A 23095-nucleotide genomic window follows, 5' to 3' on the forward strand; every position below is an offset into this window, starting at 1 on the left:
AGCCTCGCAGCCCATGAGGTCTTCAAATGGGTAAATGGGCATAGATATTACAGTACACTTCAAAAATTATTAGGAAGAAGTATTTTGGACTTCACATGAGTACAGCTTCTCTCTGCTCTTCATTAAAGCAGCTCAGCTTTTTCAGATTTCCATTTCAAAGAAAATGGCGAAAAAGATGCCACTGCTTCTTTTATTATGATATTGTGACTCTTAAAGCAGCTGCCAGTTTGCAGTTCTAATAATTGTAAGTTTTACAACATCTAGACAGAGATAGTTTTTTAGAAAATTACTTTATAAGTAAATCATCCAGCAACTCACAGGGAAAGGTCTTCAGTAGAGTAGTGTAGTCTTGTGATTAGCATATTTGGACCATATGGGCCCAGTTGCTATCTCTTTGGCTAGTTGATCTCACTGGGCTATGTCCTTTTGTATGAATGTTTCTGATCTTTCTAGTGCAAAATCTCAGACAGACATACTGTGACCCAGAATACAGGCATGATGCCTTACAACAATTAGAAAAAGAGTATCTGAGATGCAAGATCTAGTAGTAGATCTAATAACCAATGTTATTCAGTTCAGAGAGCTACATGGAAAGTATTGTGCAGTTTGCCATTTATTTATTTATTTATTTATTTATTTATTTATTTATTTATTTATTTAGTCCCCACCCATCTCCCCACAATGGATTATCTTTGGACCAATGGCTTTTAACTAAATCAGGGAGTGCTGTAGAATTACTTTTTGAGATCAGGAGAGAATGGAGAGATTAGAACTGTATGCTGTTTCTTGTCTCATGTTGGGAAGAAAATTAACTGGGTTCACACAAGGCATAATATGGTTTGTTTGTGGTTTAGTGCAATATGTGGACCTGGCTATTCTCATTTGACATGAATGGTGAACCCAACTGTTTTAGCTAAATCAACAATCCATAGTTTAAAAATGATGCTTAGGTTGATGTATGAATGCAGTTATTATTTGCCTACAGGAAACCCAGGAAACTTTCAACCACACATAGCTAAAGATATTTACAAAGCCTTAGTTAGTTTTGATTTTGGGGGGATGCAAAGACCTGCAAGTTGTTCTTACTCTTCAGAAATCAAGCATAGTAGTAGTTGTTCATTAGGGTATTTCTTGTGATTATTAAGTCTTACATTTATAACAGCTATAGAAAAGAGCAATTGTTGAGAAAACCCTGATTAAGAAGTTAGGGATGGGGGAGAATTTAATTTGCTGTACTAATTAACTGTACATTTTAATTGGCTTTTGTCATTCATTTCTCACCCTATATTGTGCTTAGCAACAGTGTTGTTGTTTTTTAACTACAATAACTTTAAAGCAAGAGCAGTTTCATATACTGCAGATGCTAAACAACATACAAAGTGTGTTTGTTTTAAAACTTGTAAGCTGCCCAGAGCTCCTTGTGTGAGATGGTTATATAAATGATATAAAATAAATAAAATAAGCCTCCTGGCTGAGTTGAAGCCTTTTGATGGAAAAAATAAAAAACAGGCATCTCAGTGGTAGAGCATGAAATTTTCTTCCTATGTTCTAGGGTGAATATAGCTTTACTGTGTGCCATGAAATGTCTAAGTCTGATGCAGGTGGCCTTTTGTTGACCTGTTATATATTTTAGTTAGAGCAGATCCAACCCAGCAGCAGGCTCTTTAGGAACTGCTTTCAAACAATTTTCCAACTGAAGGAGAAGTGGTTGGTCTCAGTTTCCAGATCCATTGCTATAGGAACATGATAACAACGAAACAGTTAGAAATAAATTGTCACTCTTGATAGCAATTGAATAAATCGATTCTAAATTTCTATAGGCCTTGTAGGTGAGCCCTCTTGGTATATTATTTGCAAAGTAATTTTAAAATGTATTAGCCACTTTACAAAGATCCTTGCTTTATGTAATTGCTCAGTTGAGAGTTGATACTAGGCTTTTATTGTGGAACATAGCAAGGTATGTATAGAATTTATGGTAATATATATTCTGGCATCTTTATTGTGGCATAGTCGTTCCGGGCAGTTTAAATCATGAGGGTCTGATTTACCAGCTATGATGAAAAAAGACCTTCGTACCACTTTAGATATAATGACATGTATATAAGCAGGCAGAGGTGTAAGAACATACTTAATTGCCATTTCTACTGCTTCAGATCTCCTACATTCTTGTTTACTGCTGTGGACTATTAGTACCACTTTGCCACATGTGTTGGAGAGCCAGGTTCACCTCAACTTTTCAATATGTACAAGAACCATTCCTTATCCATGTCTTTTTATCATCTCAGTGTGTTTGGCACTCAGTTGTGGGCTGGATTGAAGGATACATCCTCTTAGCTTCAGTGCTAGGGGTGGAAATTTCTCTTTGTTTCAACGCTGTGAAAATGTTTTCCTCATTCAGTGGGTGGGTTTACACACATACTAACTCAAAACAAAGCAATTATATTACTGTATGTCTTAATGCAATATATAAACCCAACTACAGTGGAACCTCGGGTTACAATTTAATTCGTTCCGTGACTCTGGCCGCAACCCGAATTGGTCGCAACCCAAAGGAAATTTCCCCATAAGGTTCAATGTAATTACCGTTAATCCGTTTTGGCATGTAGGACAGGGAGGCGGCTATTGCTTGGAGGGAGAGTCCCCCTCCCTATGACCACGTGTCAGGGGCGGAAAATGGCCATGGACCACGTGTCGGGGCGGAAAAATGGCCGCGGACCACGTGTCAGGGGCGGAAAATGGCCGCGGACCACATGTCGGGGCGGAAAAATGGCCGTGGACCACGTGTCAGGGGCGGAAAATGGCCGCAGACCACGTGTCAGGGGCGGAAAATGGCCGTGGACCACGTGTCAGGGGCGGAAAATGGCCGCGGACCACGTGTCAGGGGCAGAAAAATGGCCGCGGACCGTGTCACGGGAGGGAAAATGGCCGTGTATCCTGCTCGTACCCCGAGCGGGTTTGCAAATCGAGGTAAATTTTTGCGGCCGGAGCTGGTCATAACCCGAAAAGTTCGTTAACAGAGGCGTTTGTAACCCGAGGTACCACTGTATAGTCCCTTATACACCTATAACTGCATTATATAGTTTAGCTTGTTGTAAAAATCCGGCCATTGGAATGTAGTAATAAATCACAATTAAAACATAAATGGCAATGTAGCGTTAAAGTTCCAAGAAGGTTAGCTGAAATTTAATAAAAACAGCATGAAAGATTAAGTACAAAGTTGAGTGCCATGTTGTTGTTGTTTTGTTTCTTTCCCTCCCTCCAAAGGAATCATAGTGATATGTAGGAGGATTACCATCCAGGTAGCAACCGTAACAAAATTCATTCCTGATTTGAATTGGATCTGGATTGTGCAGATGTCTTCTAAACATAATTTGTGCAATGTTTAGGGCAAGTTCAGGAATGAAATGCTGCAGGATTCAGAGATGTCCAAAAGAGTCTGGATGCGATTGAAATAAAACAAAAGAGCTAACATTTGCAGCTTCGTTTTATTTTTTCAAGTTACCAGCATTTTGTTGGAAATAAGCCCAATTTATTTTGGTGGCATTGATTCTTAAGAAACAATGCACAGAACTGCAGTATTTCTCCACCATTTAAATGACTGGATTCAGAGTGAGAGATGAAAAATATTAAGAAATTTGAGATTTAATATAGCACCTTAAAATATTAAGACTAAATTATTTTTAGAAGGTTAAAACTGATTTCAAGACAGCTCTAAAATGAAATCCTTTAACCTAAAAAGCCTACAGATAATTTCATGATTGCAAATTAAACGAAAAGCTACAGACTATATTCAGTTAAAGAATATACATATCATTAAGAACAAGTCTTTGTTCTTTAAATATTTTTAAAGAATGTTGCATTATACAAAGCAATTTTAGAGAAGAATCATTTGTTTTGTTGGAAATAAAACATATTGTTGCTAAGCCTAGAAAATTATTATCATTATTTTTTCAGTTTATAAGGCTGCCTGATAGCAAGTGACTCAAGGAGACCCTAACCATAAAATCATAATTTCAGATACATTTTTAAAAATTTAAAATTCACAAATTTTCCTGGCCCAGGACCTGCTAGAAGAACCAGGTTTTTAAAGTTGTCATAAAGAACAACAGGGTTGGAACTATATGGATCTCTGAGGGAGTACTATCCAGAGTGCAAAAGTAACAACAGAGAAGACATGCCTATTGGGTCCCATAAGATTTTTATTGATGGGACTGGATCATGCCAACTTATTTTATAGGATGGGCAGAAATGACTGGGGAGAAGTAGTCCAATGAATATTCATTGATCTAAGCAATGAAAAGCTTTATAACTGAGAATCAGCACCTTGAACTGAACCTGGAAGCCAGTTGGTAAACAATACAGCTAACAAAGGCATCACATTAGCATACTGAGGTATGGCTGTAACTATTTGTATTGCTGCGCTCTGGACCAGCTGTATCTTCCAAGTAGCCATCAGGTGGATGTTCTCTATCTACCACTGCTTTGGGAACCTTCATTTACTCCATTTATCAATTTTATTCCAGTAACTTCATGCAACAATTGTGAAAATGTAAAATATGATCTCTTCACTCCCCTTTACCCCCACATAATAAGCCAGAGTGGCTATAGATCATAAAAAGATCTAAAAATTTATATTTGGGTAATATCTTTAAGATCACCCAAAATGAGAAAAAAGGTGTAAGCTTTTGAGTTTTACCAAACCCTTCATCAGGCAGGACATTATAGAATGCTGTAGATAGGGAAGAAATGGGGGGGGGGGTATCCCAAAATTAGGTCACACCTGACAGCCATGAGGTCTTTCACTCAGAGGCAATTTCACAGATGACATAGTTTTCCTTAGATTCAGTTCCTGCAATCAATCACTTAGAGCTTTATAACTTGTGACAAATATGACTATGTGGAGCTGACTATAGCACTTTAGCCTGAGATGAGCTTGCAAGCTGATTCCCTGCCAGATTTTTCTTCTTGCCAAATGTATGAGCTAATATTGGGGAACAGAACTAATGCCACATAAGTGTACATAAAATGAAACAACTGTTGAGCACAAAGTTGTACTGGACACTTTGAACTGACTTGGATATAGTCTATTCACCTTTTAATATTTTTATCTTTTTATGTGTGTATGTGTGTGTGTGTGGGGGGGGGCTGTATTGGTTCCTTAATTTAATCTTCAACCTTCTCTAGACGGGAAGAAGACTGCAAATATTTAAGTCCTAGGTTTATCCACAGTGATAATAGCAATAGGAGTTTTATACTGTATGGTTTCCTGGGATAAAGAAAAAAGAGTGAGGCAGGTGAGACTCAGCATGCAAAACACACTTCTTAAACTGTCTTGGAATTAACTTTCAACTTTGCTTTGTTAAAGCAACTTGAACATTGCTTTAGCAAAACTAGCCAGGTTTAAGGTTTTTAAGTGTCCAAATAGAAAGCTAGGTGAATATTAAGTTATTTAGGACTGCACTTTAATGTGACTCAAGGGCTCAATAGCTGTAATCTTTACATTTCTGTCTTCTAGAATGATTACCGTAAATTGTCTATGCAGTGCAAGGATTTTGTTGTCGGTGTCCTGGATCTGTGTCGGGATTCTGAAGAGGTGGAAGCCATTCTAAATGGAGATTTGGAAGTGGAGCCAGTTGAAATTCAGAGGCATAGAGCTTCGCTGAGTCGTGTCAAACTGGCAATTAAATATGAAGTCAAAAAGGTAAAGAGCTATCTTTCAAACAATGTACTTGGTGGTCTCTGTCATAAACTTGCATGCATTAATAATCTTAAATGTTTTAGTGTCAGTTTAGCCTTGTGCTCTGCTGGAATAACATGCTGCTAAACTGATGTCAACGTTAGGTAGGAGTGAAATTGGCCTTTTTTAAATGAAAAGATACTAGGCACTGTCATATATAATCCAATTAATGCTGCTCCGTGTATATCTGCTTTGTCAGTTAAAACCTTTAAAAGATACAGTTAGGAAACAGCCATGTTGTGCTCCCTCTTTCAGCATAAATAACAGGTTTTGGAGAAAAAAAAAATAACAGGAGGATGCTGTATTCTTACTTTGGTTTTGACTCCATTGCCATTTCATTCAGCTGTAAATATTTGGATGTGATACAGGCAGTGGTTTTACTACATATATTTCTGTTCTGTGTAAATGCACAGAGCTTAGATCCTATGTGAACTATCAGGGTAAGACAAATGCAAAATGCCAGAGATAAGATGGGTAAGTGTCTCTTTGCTCTCAGCCTTTCCCAATATCCGTGCATATTTCTACGAGTCTGGTTTTAGAATACTTTTGTTCACTTTGCATACTTTGGGTTCTCTGATTTATTCTTCCCTTTCCAAATATTTTGCTGGGATTTCCAGATTTATATGTTCCTGCTGCCTAAACTGAAAACGGACAAGACCGAGCTTGCAGCTTTTCATCCTCACCATCCTTCTTTCTTCCTCCTCCTGTTTCCTTTCCAGGATTGTCAGCTGCCAGCATCACTAGTGGGAGTTCTTAGCAATGAGCAACTTTCTCTAAATCTATCACTGATAAAACTACAAGAATCTTACAAATTTATTTATTGTTTGTTTATTTTTCATATCTATATTTATATCTCCATCTTATTCAGCACACAATGACGAATGATAAGGACAGCATTTATCACCAATAATCAGTCAATAAAAAACACAAAATAAAGTATAAAAATATAATCTGAAACAATGTACAAATACACCCGTACATATATGCACACACAAATGTGCATTTGCTTATATTGAGTTGTGATTTTAATTGTCTGTGCGTACTATGCTTAGATTTAACTACACACCGTATAAAAATAATACTACTGTTACATTCAAAATGGTGCTTGCCTTGAAAAATATCTAATGCTGTTATAGCAATTAACTACATTTAATTGCAGATTGGAATGCTGCCCATACAAAAATGTAGCCTTATTATTTCCAATTCACTTCTAGAAACATTTTCAGGACTGAAATGTTGGTGTTTGGTTACAGATCATCTTGTATTTCTATTTGCTATGATAAGATGTGTAGTATATTTCTAGACAAAAATTAAAGAGAAACAAATCCTTCTAAGAATAGGTTTTCTATTTTAAAAAAGAGACAGCTATAAAAAATTATATGCCAATGCTTTTTGGATAATATTATTGATGGAAAGTTACCTTGGGTCATCACTCCTGATACTCTAATGCCAGATGATTACAGGATGGAAGCACAGTGACACCTAGATTTATTTTTACTTGAATGGGTCTGCATTCAACATTATATTCCCAGAGACTAAGCTTTTTCATGGCTTCTGATATAAATCTCAATGTATTAAACCCAGTCACTTGTTAAAGTGACCTTTCTGAGATGCACAACTCCGCATAAATGATGTAATGTCCTTACTCATCCATTGTTAAAACAACATTTGATGCATTTTAAAGTTCTTGATTATATATGTCTTGTTCAAGGACTTTCTATTTTGAGAGAAAGTGTGCTAATGGAACACCTCTGATTCTTTGACTAAGCATATTCTTGTCACCTCATCCTATATTGTTTTTTTCCTGATCATATGGGTAGTGGAGTGCAGCTGATCTATAGGAAGGCAAGTTCAGTAGTGTACTTGATCAATTCCTACTGCTGGCATGGAATTCCATGGGAGAAATGTTGCACAATGATCATTCCTTAATTATTTTCATTCTGCAAAATAGGGCAAAATTAAGAGTTGAGGTGGTAAGATAATATGAGATGGTCCATAACCTAAACATCTTGGATGAATTGGAAAGATATATTATAAATGTGCATTTTCCTTTCCATAATAAAAATGAGTCACCCATTTTTCTAAGCATCTGGCCTTCAAGCAAAGGTTAGCAGAGTAGGCCTTTTTTTGGTCCCCATGTTTTAATCCCAGAGTTCTGTTTTTGTAATACTTGAGGATCTTTTAAGCAACATTATATAATTTGGTGCATGTTCATAACTCAGCTAAATCACTATAATGTTGTTTATGTGACCTGTTAAATATGCTGCTTTGATATTACCCTTGAGCGCAAAGCGCCCCCATAGCAGTGAATTCTATGAGCTGGTAATTTTTCAGGTTTGAGTAATACCTTGTAGTATTTCTCAGTAGAAAGAAGAGTTTTCCCCCCAAATAATGATATCTGAATTGGCAAGAATGGATGAGTCGGTTGTCTGGGATTCAGTGAGAACCTTGGTGGTTCAGGGGTTCAGTTACTTCCTTTTGGTGACCTCAGGACCTCAAAGATAGGAGGTATGAATGGCTGCAGATAGTGCTATGAGGATGGTTAACCTGGTTAACTTGGCCAGGCTCATCTCTGCTGCCAGTGAATTTTAGTTGTTTTTGTAATACCTGAACCAGGTTGCATTCTGTTTCCTTTCCTTTCCTGTCCAGTTATCTCTTTCCCTTGCTTCATCTCTGTCCAGCTCCCTTCCTTTTCCTCTTACCCTGGGGCTGTTTTAGAAGGAAATATAAAGGTGTACTTGTATCTTTCTATGTTTGACAGTGATTTTAATGTGTAATAGAGATGGTTGGTATATGCAAATGAGGGGATCAGTTTTATAAATGTGGTAACCTTATTTTACAAACAGTTAATTTTAATCAGTAGCTATTAATTCTGTATACCCCTCCCCATACGTGTATATATGCCACACATGTAGCCACATGCATCACTTACATACTTTATTGGAAGCAAAATTTCCAGGATTTTTGACTCTGTGTGTGCGCACATACATGTATACACATAGAAAGTCAGACTACTCTTCCTTGGGAGGGGGTGTGGGCTAGTTTCTGAATTTAGAAATGTTTTCTTTTCAACCAAATGTAATAATTCATCACCATCACTGGAAAAAACACTGTAGCTAGAAAATAGCTCTACCCCCAACTAGAGAGAAGTTATAAAATAATAAGATACCAAACAGAATTACAGAAATTAAGTCAACGTTGTGCTTTTACTATAGTTTTTACTCAGATAGAGAGCTGTGTTGTGAATTATGGGTATAAGGTATTAAGAATTTTATTTCTTGGTGTGTTTCAAACAGAAAACAGTAATAATATGCCAATAATATGCCAATATGCTCTTAAAATATAACATATTGGAATACTTCCAGAACACAGATTATGTTGCTTACTTTTATTTAGCCACCAAGGAAAATAAAATTAATTTTTAACAGGACATTGCATGCTATGGGGCTGAAAGAAAAATGAATTATTTGGATAACAGTTTTCATTTATAAAATATTATTTATATTATGGATCTGTCTATTTAAAACCCAATTTCTTCATAATCTGCACATACTGTATTAAATGGAAGTTAGTCTGAGCCACAGGATATACCAGATTAGCATAGTGAATAAGAAATAGTAGTTAAAGGCATATATGTGGAAAGACCCACAGCAGAAACCCTAATGATGTCACTAGAATAGGTGGTGGATGGCAAAAAAGATTTTGTAATAACTGCTGCTTGTAAGATGCTGTTTTTAAAAAACTAATGAGGTATGTTGGAGAAAGGAAGAAAGTGCTACTGTCAGAAATGAGAAACTGCTCCGATTTGTGTTAGATTCGCTCTGAACTGCTTTCAGGAGACAGCCCGATGGTGACAATTCTTCCTTCTGTCTTCTCTGCTGATGTCCTCTACAGAAGGCTGTATTACACGGCATGTTAAATACAGATCATGGAGCTGCTTTTCTCTTTTTTGCTTATGCTAGTTTCAGCCTGATTTTGATTGGGGCAAGTGCATATGTAGAGTGGAAGTGTAAAATCTATCCATGCCACAGCCTTCACAAAATTTGACTGTACAAGGGGTTAAAAAAGGGAAAAAATGTCAGTTGGTGCTGAAGGAAGTTTATCTTTGTTTTAAAACTGCTATATAAGTGAAATGGAATTTTTCTTGCCATAGAAAGAGGCTGGAAGATTAAGAGATTTAATTTTCTCCTTTCAGTGTGTGCTGATCTCGACAAGGATGCCCCCCCCCGCCCCCAACATGTTTTTTTCTGCTTACATGAGCATTTTAAAAAGGGCAGATGTAGAGTACATTGGCTGTGGATATTGGGGATTGTAGTCTGGAATAACTGGAAGGCACCAGACTGGGAAAAGGAATGGTGTGATCTCTGACTCCAGGAAAAAATCAGTTCTTGAGTTATAATTACTGTGCTGCTGTTAATCAAATTTTGTCATAATAGCTAAATTGAACTCTTGGTATGAGTCAGCTGAGATTTTCTTGCAATGTACCGGTATACATACAGGTCACTGTAACCTCCTGGCTCTGTGGGCCATCCCATTATTTTTGCTTTGCATATTTATCTTCATTTTTTCTTTAGGGTTACTTAACTGTTCTCATGTAGCTATAACCAGTAGGTCTGTGCAGTGCTTCAGAGCATTCAGGACTGTGCACATAGCACTTGTCTGCAGCTCCTTAAAACAGCTAAATGGTTTTCTGGAATGGTATAGCAGCTGCAGTGCAATTCCCAGAAAAGATGTCATTGGGTTATAGAGTTACTGACAGGTGCTACGTGCACACTTGGGAGCATTCTTTTGCCTTCAGATCTGATGCTCTGCACAGCTGTAATGATCAGATTGCCAGTCAAGAGGAATGGGATGCGTGGATATGCTGCAGTTTCCCTTTAGGCCAGCCAGTGCTTTCACCTGATGAAACTACCTTTGAGATATGAATAGAAAAAGCCCAGTGTGTATAAATTATCTGGAAAGGCTTGGGAGTTACCCACGCAGCAGAATATTTAAATAAATTAGTTTTAACACATAGTTTATTAAAAGATGAAAAACTTTTTAACTTCCTTTTTAAACTTCCTTTAAACTTCCTTTTAAAACCATATCAACAACTGGTATCTATTGTTGGAGATGAAAACTGTCCTTAAGACTTTTTTTCAAAGTGCAAAATTATGAATGCGTGTGAGATTAACAATTCAATAGCAGTTACATAGTGACAGCAAAAACTATATATGCCTGAGCTCATTACAAAGCCAAATAAAATCTTAGTACCATATTTATCAGTGTATAACATGCACAGGCGTATAACACGCGCCTTAATTTTAAGAAGGAGGTTTGAGTAAAAAACTTAAATTTAAAATAAATGACTTGGAAGCAAAATAAAGGGAGCTCTGAACTTTGTTTCTTAATATTTATTACCACTTATAAGGTAAATATGTAATATGAAAGAAAAAACACCTCTTTGAACAAAGAAAACCGGCACTCCCCATCGCTCGCGCCTGAGCTCTGCAGAGCAGCTGGGGAGCAAGCAAAAACCAGTGTTTCCCATTGCTCACATTAGCACCTGAGCTCCACATGGGTGAGCGAGTGAAAACTGCCACTCCCCTGCCACTCACCTCCTGCTCTGCAGAGCTCAGGTGCTAGCATGAGGGATGGGGAGCACCAGTTTTTGCTCCCTTGCCCACTGTTCACCTCCTGAGCTCCGCAGAGCAGGAAGTGAGCAGCGGGTGGGTGTTCCCCATTGCTCACGCTAGCGCCTGAGCTCTGCATGGGCAATCAAAAACCGCTGCTCCTCTGCCGCTCATCTCCTGCTCTGCGGAGCTCAGGCACTAGTGGGAGCGATGGGGAGCTCCGGTTTTTGCTTGCTCGCAGCTCACCACCTGCTTTGCGGAGCTGCCCAGGTCACAGCCCTGGCTCAAATGAAGGCTCCACTCTCCCAGCCCTGCCACTTGAGTATCGGTGTATAACACGCAGCTAGGATTTCAGCCCCAAATTTTAAGGAAAAAAGTGTGTGTTATACATCGATAAATATGGTATATTTAAACAATTGATATGTTTGGATTTAGTATCTTACTAAGACATTTGTAATTAAAAATGCTGAAATCTGTAAATCATTTTGCTCTGAATTTAGTATCTTTTTATAATATTTAATGCATAACTATTCATTAATTTCAGTCACACCATTTTATTCTCTTTAACACAGATGTTCTTTTCAGTTTTTTTTTTTAAGTTTGCTATTTTAACAGCCAACGTTATTTCAACAATGTGATTGTGAAATAGAAGTTACTTGGTACATGAAACATGCTAACTTCATCACTAGCTTTAAATGAATTTTTAAAACCTATTTTATATGGACCTAATTTTTAAAAGCTATTTTAAAATGTACAGATAAAATAGGTTTTAAAAATTAGGTCTATTTACTTTACTGCTGTTTGGGAGTAAAAATTAAAAAGAGAAAGATAATAGGATCTTCTTTCTTTGCCATATATCTGTGATGGAATGGAATTATGAAGGCCAAGCTCAGGCAGATAAACATTTTCCTAGCTCGCCAGAACCACGTGGGAGGAACAAGAGAATGAGACTGGCACCTCCCTGAGGAATTCACACTGTTGTGGCTGGAGGACTTTGGGAACTGGGGTTTTAGTCTGGGAAAATTCTTGCTAGAGGTTGTAGCTAATAAACATAGCTGGATTAAATTGGCATTGTCTCTTGGAGTTCCTTGGGCTAGGCCTGACATCAGTCTTCCCAGACTAAAACCCCAGTTCCCAAAGTCCTCCAGCCATAATTCCATTCCATCACAATATCTTAATAAAGCAATCCACCAATGTTTACCACTAGATATGATATAGTGCTAATACAGTTATGGCTCAAAAAATATTGCTCTATTTTGGACAAACATCACAATTTGTGAGTCACTATGGATCAGTGTCATTGTAATAGTTCATTACAAGTATTTTATCTTTACAGGTCAGGGTTTCACAACCATACAATTAATATGAGGTAAAAGCTATACAGTATGTCTTACCAGAATTCATTATTTTATGTTAACTTCACATGCTGCTTTTCAGATTTTGTAGACTTTATAGATAAATAGTAGTATAGGAGTTATTTGTGTGTACTTCTCTGGACTTGTAATCTAAGAAGCAAAACCTTTTTTCCTGGCTGCTGACTACCACCATTTTCTTCAGTTTTCTAAGTTCTGGGTGGATGTTGATTCCAATTTAGTGAATATTGTATCACCCATGAAGATGAGGGTGGTCTCTGCATGCTGTGAAGATTCAGGACATAGGGAACAGGAGAAGATGAAGAAAACAGCTTCACTTCTTAGCTGAAATGTATGTGTGAGATATATACTTAACTCACCTATTGAAGAATTCAGAAAATGTTTGGATGTCTGCATGTACTAAGAGGATGAAGCAGGAGCTAGAGGACTGCCTGAGATTTTTGAAAGCATGGACAAGGAAAGGTATCATTTGGCCTGGTCCCTGCTTTCAGAGCTTCTCACCAGCCTTCCCCAGTCAGCAGTTTTCTTCAAAAATGCAGGACAGAAGATGAGTTGACAGGTTGCATACGTTGCACTCAACCATAATGTAGTTTGTTTGGGTTTTGCTGCTACATGTACGTGAATGTAGCCATTGAAGTATGACATAGTATGGTGTGTTAATCCAGTCATTTATATTTCATTCAGCAAACCATATTTAAATAAATCAGGAATTAGCATAATGCAAGAATCCAACCATTTCTTCTTCAACCAACATTTTTTTCTAGGGCCTTGCTTCCATATGCAATCTCATACTTAACAGTGCCATTCCTTATATTGTTAAAATGCACCATCTATAAAGAATGTCCCTTCTCCCATACTGGGGCAATGCATCTACTCAACATTTGCAAAAAAAAACCCCCAAAAACAAAACCTTTATGTAAGAAAGCTCCTTACGGAATATCCATAAAATGAAATGTCAAGGACAGGGGATGAAGCCAGAGATAGAGCATGGCTGGCTGGAATGCTGAACAGAAGCACTCCATACTGCAACATTCTGTTTGAAGTCTCACCTGCTATTTTGTCATCTACTGTATATATCCTCATTGCACACAAGGAACCACTTTTATTAATACCTTTATAGGCAATTAATGCACCTTAAACAAGACAAAATAATCACATAGATGGGTGATGACCAAAATAAAAAATCCATTTGCACCCAAGGAAAGAGCAACTTTTTAGTGCCTTAAAATGTATCTCCAATCTCATTTGAGCTTGTTGAAGTGTTACTGTGATGTTGGCAACTTTGAAACATGCTAAATAAACAGATCTAATAATAGGATAAATGATACAGTAGGAATTAATAGTCAGAAGTCTTTAATAGCTTCAAATATCTCGTTTGTAAAAGTTTATAATTTAATGCATATTTTCTCAAACAATGTTAGATTTAAGAACAGTAGCAACATGCAGATTTGTTAATATATAGTTTTAGTAGGTGATAATCTTATAAAACCACCAAGTTGTACTGGCAATATAATCAAAAGACACAATTTTGCTGTCATACATAACCCCAGTGAGAATTCCAACATTATGTAATATGCAGGGCTTGATATATATTCAGAGCATGGGGCCTGAAATCTTTCTAATTTTTATAGATGCCCCAAGTCAGAAGTGTAATTTATTATGGAAATTAAAAATAATACCTGAGCCTTGTTATCCATTACATTATTGCTTTGATGGAAGGTATTGTATCTAGTGGACTTTGCTTTGATAAACAATCCACAGTCCAACTTGGCTTATGGATCTGTTAATATTTTAATAGCTAATGTGTTCCTCATTAAGCTCCCTTTGTTCTTTCTGGATATTTTTGCTCAAAACACACTCATTTACTGTACTTGTACAGTACTCTGAAAGCAGAGTATTTTTTAAGACTGTTACTTAAGCGGACCTAAATAAGTTCTGTGCTAGATTGTAAGGGCTATCTCTGCTGATCCAATAGGCTCCAGCCCACACAGAAATCTGTCTAGATACTGTAGCACCCTACTGGGGAGAGTTGTGCTAGAGATTAAACATGAGACTTTCTACATGCAAAATATATACAGTATTCTCTCACCCAGCTACAGAATTTGAAACCAACTCTTTCATTGGTACAACAAACACTTTATACTTTGCACTAGAGCTTTGATTTGTGAAAGTAGATCTAAATAAAATATTTACTTTCTTCTGCCACAGCCTATGCAACTTGCTTCTAAAGTACACTGCAAGTAGATGTTTCCCTTCTATCAAATTCCTCTCAGGTTATATTTCAAGAGGAGGGAACAGGAGAAGAGGGAATTGGGAGGTATAGGTAGAAGACAGATCTGAAGAAGACTCAGATCTCAAACCTGGGGATATGTCCTCCTGATGTGGAGACAGATTTAGGAATATTTTTAGGACTGGAGATACTTTGCAGAAGTAAGTGAACCAGTTTAAAAAACACTTTGTTATTTAATATCAATGTGTTCCTTTGTTTCCGTGTTAATCAAGTGTCTGGGCCATCCTGTATCTTCCCCTGTTCCATGCAGCTGTGTTATGTTACAGACTTAAAGAATTCCTAAACCAAAAAGGCATTTAGTGGTGTTAGTAGAACAACAGTATAACAAGAGCCCCGCAGCAAGAAGGATATGTGACGACTGCTGGATTCAAAGTATAATTTTTGCTGTCAAAATTACTCTGCTACCTGTTTCTTTCTCAAAGTGTTTGAAACAACTCTCATAGGTACTGTGTACTTCTGTTGCATCAAAGTAAGTTTGAAAGCTCAGTTGTTGGAAGTAGTTAGACTTTAAAATTTCTCTCCCTGTGGAATCAGTAGCCCACAAGGAGACAAACAACCTCTACTCAATGGCTGTTGTGGGTCTTCCGGGCTGTGTGGCCGTGGTCTTGAAGTCTTGTTTCCTAACGTTTCGCCAGCATCTGTGACCGGCATCTTCAGAGTGCAGGAGCACAGACAGGAGGAAACAAGACTTCAAGACCACGGCCACACAGCCCGGAAGACCCACAACAGCCATCGTATGCTGGCCGTGAAAGCCTTCGACAAAACCTCTACTCAACTCTACATTCTGTTGCTAATAAATTAAAACATATTTTAGCATCATTAAACTTGGTACCCCTGACATAGCTAGTATCCAGCAACAGAGACCTAAACTGGATACAAGTTGCTTCTGTTTTGAATGAGATATGAAAGTTTAAAAACCTGCCACCATTGACTTGAAATCACCTTTTAAGCATTCAAGTTATTTTTGTTTTATTGTCAACACATTTATTTATTTAAAACATTTGCATGGCTGCCTATCTTGAAACCAACTCTGGGTAGCTTACAGTTGATGAAACAATAAATAAAATAATAAAACTAACAAAAAATTATAAAACTAAAAAACAGAAAAAATGGTGCTTGGATCACCTGCATTTTAAAGAAGTGTTTTGTATTGCAGAAGACTAATTACAGTGCTGAGTAACTTGATGTTTCTTCTGTTTCCCTACAGTTTGTGGCCCATCCTAACTGTCAGCAACAGCTATTGACTATCTGGTATGAAAACCTTTCAGGATTACGGGAACAGGCCATAGCTGTCAAGTGTCTGGTTGTGCTGGTTGTTGCACTGGGCCTTCCATTTCTTGCCACAGGATACTGGATTGCACCATGTAGCAGGGTACAGGGTTTTTTTGTGTGTATTCTTTCTTTGGGTCTAAATTAATTACCTTTGGGGAAAATGCCTTTGTGTAGAAGCCTCTCTTTAAAGATATAATGTTGATGACAAATTTCTGTTTCTATACCTGCCAAGTACAGATAATCACGATATTATTGATTTTTTTTACTTAGTGTAGTGAACAAAATATGTTACTTTCCTTACCTTGTCATTATTCTGTGCACAGATGAATCTGGAATATATATGAGCTTATTTATATTTATGCTTCTGCACATGGATAGAAGTCTCTTCCATCTTCCAAAGGGCTGAAGGCAATGAGTCACACTGTGTTACCTGCGCAGCACATTTGTTCATAAAGGATCAAAGCAACCTTGCACAGGCCAACTTTTAATAACAATAAAAAAGTGGCAGATCAGACCATGTACACACAAAAACTGATGAGCTTAATATAATTCTGTTCTGATGAGCTTAATATAATTGTTAACAGAGTTCTGCTTCTGAGCAGACTTGAGTTGAAACTTGGCTGGTTCTAAGATGCTCTGGGACTTTGTCCATACATGTTTGCCAGACAGTTAACTGGATGCCCATTTTCTTCAATGGACTGGAAAAGGGGGAAAAGAAAGCTCCTACAACAGTTGCGGGTGGGGGAAGAGCCACTGGAACATTTCTGTTGAAACCATCTGATGGAGATGCTACCATACCTTTGAATATGGAAAAGGAAACTAATCATAGATATATCAAAACACTATAAATGGTGCTCGCTAATCCTTGTTTTATTCAGTAGGACATTGTGCCTTAATTTCCTTAATTCACCCAGTATGAATCAGTTGTTGGCTTACCAGGGAACACCTTCACTGCCTTCTTAAGTTCTTGGGCAGTGCTTGCAAAATCCCAGAAAAGGGGGCTAGCAGACCAACAGTATGCCTGAAGAAAGCTAAGCAGATAGAGAAAACAAAGGTATATTCCAGTGGCTCCTCCTATAGTGTGCAAGAGAAAGGTGGTAGTGGGGGTAGGGAGCACATAGTTGACTTATCACACGTATCAGGGAGCACAACCTTGCCTTTTGTTCCATCTACACTAGTTCTGTATCCCAGCAGTTGAGAAACAATAATCTAGAGAACGTGATTTGCATCTTATGCACTTCTCTCTTATGACAGGTTTTTGTGCAATGTATCTATCGTTGTACTTAAATAAAGGGCTAATCTAAGATGTATTGTTTAAAAAAATTAGGGTGGTAAAAAACTTCTTTACTCTTGCTATTTTGATAACTGGCCCTCAAACAAACAACATACCTGGTCCATTTTGTTAGGTATACCTGGCTTCGTGCTAGTCCTTGAGCGCTGCCGGAAGAAAGACAACTTAGACTCTGCTTTAGTTATTTCTACAGACTATATTATGTACAACTGTATACACAAGCTAGTCTTACAGTTGAAGACAGCACTTTCTCTATACATACAGCAATATACCTTACCTATGAACCAACAATACACCACAGCTCTCAGTAACACACAGTAACACCAGCAGTATGCAGACTGCTTGTATCCCCCACATTGTGTTGAGTCAGTACTCATCAGGTGTAGGCAATTAGCTCATTAGCCCCAGCTACCTGGTTTGCCTTGTGTTTTTCACACAGTAAAATTTCCTTATGAGTATACCTTAACATCATTTTGTTTGGAATTTTTAACATTAACAAGGGGACAGCAGACCTGTAAGGTTTGTAGACCGGAATCTCAGAAAATCCAAAACCAGGATTCAGGCAGAGGCTCTTAAAAAGAAAACAGCTCTTTAATCGGCCGAGTGAAGCAGCAATCCCAAAAAGTGTTGGGAAGCTCCACACACCAACAAGATTTCTCAGCTTTGTTTTTATAGCTTTGCAAAGACAATAGATTGCAACTAATAAGGCAGTTTGAACCAGTTTCCCCCTTTACCCTCAAGACCTTTTCCCTGCATTCTCCCCCCTCAAGATCTTCTGTGTACACGTCCTTCTTGCTTCAAGATAATAGTTTCTTCCTAGCGCAAGCAAAATACAGAGATGAGATAGCGAGAGCCAGGCTAAGATATTGCCCCCCCCCACTTCCCCTTCAGACCCATGAATGCTCTACCGTCTAACAGTTACCATAATTGCATAGTTAATATAGGCATGTAAAAGGTTTTGAATTTGAAATGTTTGAAATCAAAATGGGCTGTTCTGACTTCACTAGAAGTGTTCCAACCTTACATTCCTTACCCAGAAGATTTCCAAGCTCAAAAAATGTCTGTTTTCAGCTTGAAACCCTGCTGGTTGGGTGAGGACAGGCCACTTTCAATTCAATGGACAGACTTAACCATAGTTTCAACTGGGAAACTGTCAGCATTTTAGACCAAGCAAAATCCAAAAATGTGAGGGAATTCCTGGAAGATTGGTATTCAGACAAGGCAGCCATCAATAGGCACATAGAGTTAAACAACATCTACATACTATTCAAAAGAGGCAATAAAAAGGAAACAAAAGACCAGAACTTCTCCTCACCAGCAATCATCACCCAGATAAGCAGAGATTAACACCAAGATTATCACCAGACAATACCCTAACCAAGAAACTACCAGGAGAAGAAAAAGAAAAAAAATACACCCCCCCCCCCAAACACTGGCAGGGCAAACCACTGCATATAAACAGAGAGCAAACCTCACTCCATTCTAGCACTGAAGATGTTACCTAGCCGGGTAATGAAACGTTTGCAAGAAGACAATCAAGCTCAGAGAACCCCAAGGACTCCACATTTCCAATTCATTTTGAGCTTGAAGAAATTTCTACATGCTTAATTTAAAAATGCACACACACACACACTCCTATAAGATGAACAAACTAATAGGACAAACTGGGTCTGAAAAGTTAGGAAATCTTTCTTCAAAATGTTCTTATCTGTACTTTTTATTGGCGCTGCTAAAAAATAAAATTGCCTTCACTACTATAGATAAGCCATCATTTTCAATATTTTTTTTTTAAAAAGCTGTCTCAGTCTGGTTCCAGTTTAAGCCATAATAAGTGAGCTCACACATTGGGCAATTTTTTTTTTAAAGCCCCATATTATGGTTTAGTACTATGTATGGACAAAATGAAAAAGTTGGGAAATCTTTGAAGACAAATGTATACCTAAATGTATTTTATGCCTTTAGGCTATTTACTGAAAATGAAAGCATGTATAGCTTAAAAAACAGCCAGAACAAAAACCATGTTTTACTTTGCTTTCTTAGCTTGGGAAAATTCTCCGGAGTCCATTTATGAAATTTGTGGCACATGCAGCTTCCTTCATTATTTTCTTGGGACTACTAGTATTTAATGCTTCAGATAGATTTGAAGGCATCTCAGTATTACCAAATGAGACAGTTATTGATTACCCAAAACAGATCTTTCGAGTTAAGACAACTCAATTCACTTGGACAGAGATGCTGATCATGATATGGGTGCTTGGTATGTATAGTTTTTATCACTTCCTCATTGCAGTGTATAATTTTTTTTGTATTGATAGGTTTTCCATTACCATTTCTGTATGATGCTGTAATGGTAAATAGATCTCTAAGCAGATCTCTAGAACATGCAGAATTGATAATATAGATAATACACAATCAATGAAATCACGATTCAGACTACAGATGTTCAAATCATTCAATCAAAGAACTTCTCAACCTTGACTCTTGCTTCTAGAACTCTTTGAGAGTTCTAGAAGCTGCCTGACCTCACCTTACGTCCCTTCTGAAATACCCAGAACACTCAGTTTGAAGTCAGGAAAGTTGGAATGATCCGTGTCAAATCTGAATGTTCCAGTGTGCCTAGTTCAGAGCATAATTTGTAAAATGTGTCAACATTACTTGAAGTTTTTCTCTTGAATATCCAAAGTGCTTAAACAATAATGGGATAGAAGGAAAAGTTACCTGTTCAGAGGGTGGAGTGCCTTTAAGTTTTTACTTACACTGAATTAATAATAGTTTTCTGAATTTAGTTAACAAGCTCTAGGGATTCAATTGCTAGATAAAATGTCTGTCTGGACCAGAAGAGCAAGGAGAAGCTGGCTTACATTTTAAAAGGCTATTGTTATTATTTCAGACATCCTAGTCTCTCTAAGAATTAATACAAAACTCTGTAAAGATAGGGGTCTTCAGTGCTATGATACGATACCTCTGTGTCAAAAGGCATTGTCAGATGCTAATTACCTGTCTCTGCCCAGTTTTATTTATGCATAATGCATTCACACATATTGTTCACCAAACTGCTCAGACATCAAATGTGAACTAGCTTAAGATTTAGATTTTAATCTAGTAACTTGTATTTCTCTATAGGAAGCACAACAAAAGCCCAGTTTTATCCTAAATAGCTTGTGTTATTCTATGCAAAGTAGGAACTCTAATCTAGAGACTACCTTGCAAGCCAGCATACTATTGCTGACATCCCATCAGCTAGGATGGGTATGCAGCATACTAACACACACTTAAGATACAAACACCTTACCTTCTACAGCAGTGTTTCTCAACCTCAGCAGCTTTAAGATGTATGGATTTCAACTCCCCATGCTGGCTTGGGAATTCTGGGAGTTAAAAGTCCATGTATCTTAAAGTTGCAGAGCTTGAGAAACACTGTTCTACTGTACAGTGGCCCCCACATACCAACCATTAAGGTTTTTGGCAACTGATATTACAGTGACTTTAGCCCAATATCTTATTTTAAAGGAACCCATTACTGTATTTCTTCAGTAATGTGGATGCTGCTACTATGTGACTCCATTCTGTCCTATTTCATTTATGTAATAAACTGCATGAATAAAATTTGTAATATGGAAAATAACAATTTGCTCCCCCCCCCTTTGATTCTTTGATTGTGGGGCAGTTTTTTAACATTATCTTCTCCAAGCCAGTTTTGAGTAGTTTACCAGTATAGGTAATCTCCAGTTTAAGAACGAGTTCCGTTCCCAAGGTCTGTCCTTAAGCTGAATTTGTATGTAAGCCAGAACAGTATTATTGTATAATACTGTATAAGTAGTATTGTGTAATGAACTCAAACCATTGTATATTTAATTCAAATTTTGCTACAGTAGGCTCCATTCTTAACTATGGCTCGTCGGTAACCAGGGTGTTCTTAACCCGGGAGCTACCTGTAATAATGGGTCTGTTTTCCTACTAAATGCTCACATCATAAAATAAAAAAATGTCTGCATCCATCATATATGATAAATGAAATCATTGCAATTTTCTGCACAAAATTTGCATTGGTATTTTACACAACATGAGTAGGCCTGACAAACATCTGCATCATTCTGACTTGTGCATGCTTTTTGTTTCTAGTCTGAAAGTGCAGTCATATGCAGGTCTATTAAAAAACAGTTGAATTAGTTAAGTTAATGTGGCTTAATCTCAGCCTGGTATATTTTGGGTTGCATCCTTAATTACTCCTAGCTGGGTTTCATTGCATTTCTTGTTTCAGGTATGATGTGGTCTGAGTGCAAAGAGCTCTGGCTAGAAGGACCCCGTGAATATATTCTGCAGCTTTGGAATGTTCTCGATTTTGGAATGTTATCTATTTTTATTGCTGCTTTCACAGCTAGGCTGTTGGCCTTTTTACAAGCTACAAAAGCACAAAAATATGTGGACAAATATATCCAGGAGACAGATCTCTCTGTGGTCACACTTCCACCAGACATAGAGTATTTTACTTACGGTAAGTTCAAAAATGCTGCTGTGTCTCTGGTATATAAAAATGGCCAGTACTCTTTAAAACAGAGGTAGCTAATTCTCAATTGGCCAGCACCTGAACACCCTTTATTTTTATCCCCTGTGGCAGAGTTAGCAACACATTATGGAAGGCCTTCTGGGGCTATGGACTGTGTACCCCAGCTTTAGAATAGTGATTGCTCATTAGACATATATTTTTGTTGTTAGTTAGGTTCATTTTTTAACTTCTTTTAATTTATAAAAAACAAACTAGTTTAATCTGAAAAAAGATGTTAAAGCAAAAATGTTATATAGCTGGAATTTCTAAAGAGGATAACTAATTATTTTTGGTTTGGTTCAGAGAAAATACTGCTCAGAATATTTATTAACCACTAATTATTTGAAAATATTTACTTAGATCTTTAAACACATATAGACACAGACATATATACAGAAAGAAACAAATATAAACATTCATAAAACTGCTAATTGTGTAATTGTTCTGACAACACAATGAACAATAGATAAAACAAATGAGTTTCTTGTTTATGTCATTTTTTTCTAGCTAGAGATAAATGGCTCCCATCTGATCCACAAATTATATCGGAAGGTCTTTACGCAATTGCTGTTGTCCTTAGTTTCTCTCGGATTGCTTATATTTTACCTGCAAATGAGAGTTTTGGTCCACTGCAGATTTCACTTGGAAGGACTGTAAAAGACATTTTCAAGTTTATGGTTCTTTTTATTATGGTATTTCTTGCTTTTATGATTGGGATGTTTATACTGTACTCCTACTATCTTGGAGCCAAAGTAAATGCAGCATTTACTACGTAAGTAACAAGTGCAAAAACAACAATTATTTGTTGTACCTATTTCTGATCAGATCTGCTGGAAGTTTTATAGGAAAGATTAATTTACACATGCATTGATCATGATAATAACTGAACATTTAGTCCCTTTGGAAGGCCTCAAATCATAGTACCTTGTGTTAAAGGTAAGGTGTTTCTTGAGTAGAGTTAAATTCCTGATGAC

General features: G+C 37.3%; 1 protein-coding gene across 1 annotated transcript in view; it reads left to right on the top strand.

The window, feature by feature from the left end:
• Positions 1 to 23095, top strand: part of TRPC3 (transient receptor potential cation channel subfamily C member 3) — a 55249-nt gene that overhangs the window by 21579 nt on the left and 10575 nt on the right. Inside the window, exons 3-7 of the mRNA XM_007439244.4 lie at positions 5516 to 5701; positions 16220 to 16384; positions 19616 to 19832; positions 21837 to 22070; positions 22629 to 22893. Coding sequence (XP_007439306.3) covers positions 5516 to 5701; positions 16220 to 16384; positions 19616 to 19832; positions 21837 to 22070; positions 22629 to 22893 — 1067 coding nt within the window. The remainder of the gene's footprint in view (positions 1 to 5515; positions 5702 to 16219; positions 16385 to 19615; positions 19833 to 21836; positions 22071 to 22628; positions 22894 to 23095) is intronic.

Source organism: Python bivittatus, unplaced genomic scaffold (genome assembly GCF_059951505.1).
Source record: "Python bivittatus isolate LINGU-HERP-01145 unplaced genomic scaffold, Pbiv_v1 ctg000070_np1212, whole genome shotgun sequence".
Taxonomy (NCBI): Eukaryota; Metazoa; Chordata; class Lepidosauria; order Squamata; family Pythonidae; genus Python; species Python bivittatus.